Here is a 6,000-nt window from a genome sequence, read left to right on the forward strand (position 1 = left end):
GCATAAGGAAGTGATCTTGACAAAGGATAACTTGGTAAAGCAAAGTTGGGAGGGTAGTAAATGATGTTGTTTTTGTGATGAGGACGAAACAATACAACATCTTTTTATACAATGCCCAGCGATTCACGTGTCCTTTAACGTATCTCCGCCCGTCACGTTTTCACATTTATTTGAGACTTGGTTAACTGGAGTTGAGTCTAAGGCGGCAGCACATATTCGAGTGAGAGTGTGTGCATTATTTTGGGCCATATGAAATAATCAAAATGATATTGGCTTGAACAGACAAACCATTACAAATTTCTTGCAGATTATCTTCAGGGCGTCTGCCTGGATCCGTACGTGGTCGTTATTAGCCATACGAAGCACAGAGAACTTATGGATATTGGGTGCAACTGCTGAGAGATGGTCGCACTGGATATTTACAACCGGTTTGGACGGCGGTCCAGCAATAGGATAGGTGTCTAGTCATCTTACCATATTTTCGCCGGTTGTGACAACTTTTTTATGAGATTTGTCGGCTTGTTTGAGACATTGTTCTGAACCTGAACCTGAACTTTTTCTTTAATAATATGATTGTTGCATCAAGAGATGCAGAACCGGGGTATTCCTCATTTTTGGAAAAAAGTAACAACAATAAAAATAGCGGAATCAGCATAGTTAGCAATCAAAACAAAAAATGTCAGCAATTCTTATTATAAGTAGCTGAAAATTGTTAATCAACTGAGAAGAAGAAAAATCTACTGAAAATAACTCGAAGTACCATTTGGTAGTTTGTTTGATGTCGAGGAGACACCTTGAAAGCAGTAAGTTAAAGATTGCATAAGAGGTGTAAACCAAGTTAAATGAACTCATTCATTCAGGAACAGCTGGGTCATTTGGGGCAAGTTGTGTGAAACTCCGAAACCCACTTGCCCAAGCAGCCAAAGCTTATCGCCACCAACCTACTCACAGGTCACAAGCACATATCCAGGAGCCTCCCATCCCATCCTTGATCGAGAAAAGAAAAAGATCTACTGAAGAAACGCAAACCAATTCGACTCCGATGAGATCAGTCGGCACGGATTCACAGCCAAGGGAAGGCATCCGCCCCCCATTCCAATGCACCGACGTTGACACGCTGCCCATACATGCATATGCCTCTCTCCCAGCCCTTGACCGTGTGCTCGAGCAGGAGGGACCCGCGTCTCGCACTCCTACCCATTCTACCCTCCTCTCCTGCGCCGACGACGAACGGCCACCCCGCCTCAGCACCCCCGCCACCCCGTGCAGCTCGCCTATAAGAAGCAACGTACACGATGCTAACAAAGTACCTCTTCAAACACAGCCACACAAGCTAGACTGCTCCTCACTAGTCACTAGTATCAAAAGTTCAGAACCTCCCAGTTAGCAATGGCAAAGTGTGTCGCCGTTGCGCTCCTGCTGCTGGTGGTGCTCGCGTACTGCGACGGGAGGGAGCTGAGCCAGAAGGACGGCGCACTGGGAGCGACACGCGGTGTCGGCGTCGCCGAGTCCAAGGCTTCTTCGGGTTCGGGGTTGCCAGACCTGCCGGTTGTGGGAACCGGAACCAGTACCATTAACGGCCCGCTGGTGGTGATTCCTGGGGTCCCTTCTCACCCATGATCATCTCTAGTTCATGTTCTGACCTACATACGTACGAGCTGAAGCTGAACTTGTGGGATTTAGACTTCTATAGCTGACATCGCCCGGAATAAAAACACCGGCGTCTCGCTCATGTCCACGTTCCTTAATGAGTGTCTGTATCTGTATTTCCTCTCAGTCCATGTCTGTATTTTTCGCTCCTTTGTGTGCTACATGTACGTACCATCAACGTAATACATAATACTTTGTCAGTGCGAATGTGTGATCGTCTTCTTGAATAAACATACCCTATCAACAGGTTGCATCATCGATCGTACCACTCTCTAATCACAAAGTCCCAAGTCCAGAGTCGTTCTGTTAAAAGAACCAGCAAGTTTTCGTTGAGGTAACACCAATGCTTTGAAAGAGGTAAGGTGATTGGATTAATAGGGACATGCATTGATGCATGGTTATCTCTCATCAACTCTTTCGGGTTTGGAGTTTTCTTGGTCTGCGTGGATGGAGCTTCACGACATTATAGTGAGCAATCAGTGTGCATATACATTATGGTAGAGCAATTCCCAGGCCTTTTTTTGCAACTAATTAACTGCAATTTCTTAAATTTATGCATACCATATGATATATGTAAACCCCAACCAAATTTTAATAGTTTATTCGGGTTTGGGAATTCAAATTGGTATCAGAACCAACTTTCGCGGCTACACGAACGTGTGTAGGAGCATGTGGCGCATGGCACGTGTGGTCCATTGTGACTCATGGCATGGCACACGTGCCAGACTGGATGCACAGACGTGTACTAAGAGGGAACATTCCTGTTGGGCCGACGAGGACGTCAAGCTCCTTTGAGTGAAGGTGTATATGAGAGCCTGACTTAATAGGAATGATAGACCTCTCGTATCAACAAAAAGTTCCTTCTTTTTGGGGAGGCCACTCGCAAAGAACTCCAAAGTTAAGCGTGCTAGGTTTAGAGCGATTTGAAGATGGGTGACCGACTGGAAAGTTGGTCTTGAGTGTGCACAATTGAGAAAAAAAATGCGCAGGAAAGACTAGTATTGGTCTGCGAGGTCAGTCAAGATTCCGCCAGGCGTAATGGCTAGCAACCGGTGGATGTGGCCGGAGTGTTACACTAGGCCTCAGAGGTTTTACTGCAGTTGATGGTAATGACTTTTAAGCGGAGGGCTTGCTCTCTTTTGGCATGAAAGTTTTGTGGGTGATATTCTTGATAAAGACAACCATTAGATGGATGCAATAGTTAGAGTGCATGTAGGGGAAGAGTAATGGAGGATAACCTGTGTATACAGGGAGCCGAGAGTTGAAAATCGTCATATTATGTGGCCAAAATTACAAGCCCTAAAGTTGGTTCCAGACTTACCTTGGTTAGTGATTGGAGATTTTAACGAAGCCTTATGTGATTTTGAGCATATGTCGGCCACTCCTCGTCCATAACCTCAGATGGTTACTTTTAGAGATACTCTAGAGGTGTATGGGTTGGTAGACCTAGGTTGCACTGTGGTTCCTTTCGTATACGATAATACGTGCAGTGGGTATGCTAATATAACACAAATGTTCGTTTAAAGCAAGTGGTTGCCTCTAATTCGTGACGAAACATGTTTGCATTTTGCTCTGTCCAACATGTGGCGTTGCCGTGCTCTGATCATGAGTCCGTGTTCTCAAAGGATCTCTAGATTAGGGTAGAGTAGGACCTCAATCTCGGAGGTATGAGGTTTTTCGGGAGAGGGGACATGATCAAAAGAGGCCCGAGACTCTGCGGGCAGTTGTTCTCTCTTCATGAAGCTCTAGAAGCGGAACTTTGTGCTTGCATGAAAGGGTTACCTATGGCTCTCTAGCGCAGCGATTCACCTATAATCATTGAGATGGACTGCTTAGTTGCTGGATCTTGACAAATCGACCTATTATTCTATTGTGAAGGAACTCAGACATCTTAGATTCTTAGGCCTCTCCGTGAATCTTGTATTACTCATGTTAGTCATCACTATAATAAAGTCATGGATTGTTTAGCTAAGTTTACTTGATTGAAAGGTAGAACCATGACTTGGTTCGGTTTTGGGTGTCTAGAAGTCCAGATGCTGTTGAGCTAGCTTTGGCTGATTGTAACAACATTATGGTTGAGTAATATACAAGTTTTTCACTCTAAAAAAGATACTCCATCTGGATGTACCCCTCTAACCTCTTTCTTCTCGCGCCATACGTAAATGAATACGACACAAGTTTTTATATGTATAATCAATGTGCACAAGGTCCTACTTGTGAGAACAATTTGGCACCACATAAGCTTACGAAAGATCGTAAATTTGACACCCATGCCAGGCATAATTTACATAGTCAATTTGGTATTTGGCACGCCGTGGCTGCCCTTCTCGGCAGGCAAACCAAGTCTTAAATGGAGTGCAGAGTCCTTGTTAGAAATGGATAAAGATGGAATGAAACGTACCAGTCAGAGGCTCTCTTCACCACCACTTGGGATAACAAAGATCCTAAAACCATCGACACAAAATTGGAATGGGAAAACTAGATCTTGCATCTGTGTTGAGCAGCTCACATTTCCCATCCTTGATCGGGAAGGAAATATCTACCCAAGAAAAGCAAACCAATTGACTCACCTCGACTAGCTACCTGGCCTTCTCGACTGCGATGAAAAGAGGCAGGACGGATTCGCGGACAATAATTCCATCCGCCACATTCCAATCCACCGACGTTGACATGCCGCCATACTTGAATGCCTCTCTGCCGCCCGTGACCTGAGTGAGAAGGACGGGCCAGCAATTTTGCATGTCGCACTCTACCTATTCTATCCTCCTCTCCTGCTCGGACGAGGCACGGCCACCCCGCCACCCCGTACAATTCGCCTATAAGAAGCAGCGTACACAATGCTAAGCCTAACCTCACTCCAAGACAGCCACACAAGCTAGACTATCTCCTCAGTAGTATTACCAGAGCCTCCCAGTTAGCAATGGCGAAGTGTCTCGCCGCCGCGCTCCTGCTACTGGCGGTGCTCGCGTCCTGCGACGGGAGGGAGCTGAACGAGAAGGTTGCAGCGACACGCGGTGCCGGCGTCGGCGAGTCCAAGGCGATGGGGTTGCCGGACTTGCCAGCTGTGACTCTCCCCACGGCCCCGACGCTCCCGACGCTCCCCACGGCCCCGACGCTGCCCACACTCCCGACGCTCCCGACGCTCCCCACACTCCCGACGCTCCCGACGCTCCCGCTGGTGGGAGCCATTACCGGTACCAGTACAATTACCGGCCCGGCGGTGGCGCTTCCGGCGATCCCTGCTCACCCTTGATTATCTCTCTACCTGTACGCACTGTCCGGAGGGAAAAACATCGGCGTTGCGCTCATGTCCATGTTCCTTCCTTGATGAGCGTCTGTAACTCTGTATTTATCTTCAGTTAATGTTCTTGTATTTTTCGTTCCTTGATGTGCTACATGTATCATGGACGTAATAAATACTTACTTCATCAGCGTGATCCCCTTCTTGGATAGACACATGAACAGGTTGCAGCATCGACGTACTACTACTTCGTCAGTCTAATCTTCTTCTTTTTTGACTCGAATCACCAAATCGCAAAGCCCCTTGTCCAGAGTTGTTCTGTTAGAAAGAACTATGGCAAGTTTCGCGCCACGCCACGCGGCATATTTATCTGAGTTGTTGCAACGTTGAATCATTTGTATTTTGAATTTGTTTGCATTGTTGAGTTCTGTCTTGATCGGGGGCATTATTTTGCTTGTGTTTTGGCAGTGTACCTCATTTTTTTTTTGATATTTAACTAGAGAATACCCCGCGTCGGGAACTAGTTGATAACATGACAACAAAAAGTAAGTACTACCGCAGAGTACATAAGAATTCTCTAGTTAACAAAAAAAATAAGTATTCTGTGGTAGTACCTAAGAGAGTCATCCACACTAACTTGTGATTGACTTCTAACTTTTTACTTTTGAGGAAATTCCCATTTTTGGTAATTCCCTTCTGGGGAACTTTCTAGTATTATAATACCAGGTTAAAAAAATTATGGACGTACTTTCACAAATTGAAACTTTTGAGTTTTTTTTTTACTTTCAAAGTTTTGAACTTCCAAAATACCAACTTCTATAATTTGACCATCCATTAATTTGAATTTGGAACTTCAAGTTCAAAATTATAGACTTTTGCAGTTTTGGTCTGAAAAATGTGGCTTTTAGAATTTTGAAAATTTCGCAGCAAAAAAGTGTCTGCGAGAGGTACGGTCATCTCGTGCTCGCGGTGACTGCATAAGTGAGCACCAGTGAAAGGAGTCCCTTTTCTTTAATACAAGATGAAACTTTTATATTATGTGTCACACGTCTATCCGAAAATACAAGGGTCGTCCTATCTTCCCGTTATCAATTTATTTGATCACTTCT

General features: G+C 45.3%; 1 protein-coding gene across 1 annotated transcript; it reads left to right on the forward strand.

Annotated features, from left to right (window-relative positions):
- The first annotated feature begins 4,488 nt into the window (after positions 1-4,488).
- LOC125534085 (protein app1-like) lies at positions 4,489-5,081 on the forward strand. The gene has a single exon (XM_048697382.1). The coding sequence runs from the start codon at positions 4,571-4,573 to the stop codon at positions 4,901-4,903; it is 333 nt and encodes a 110-aa protein (XP_048553339.1). The 5' UTR covers positions 4,489-4,570; the 3' UTR covers positions 4,904-5,081.
- The last annotated feature ends 919 nt before the right edge of the window (positions 5,082-6,000 follow it).

The sequence above is a fragment of the Triticum urartu genome, chromosome 2 (genome assembly GCF_003073215.2).
Source record: "Triticum urartu cultivar G1812 chromosome 2, Tu2.1, whole genome shotgun sequence".
Classification (NCBI taxonomy): domain Eukaryota; kingdom Viridiplantae; phylum Streptophyta; class Magnoliopsida; order Poales; family Poaceae; genus Triticum; species Triticum urartu.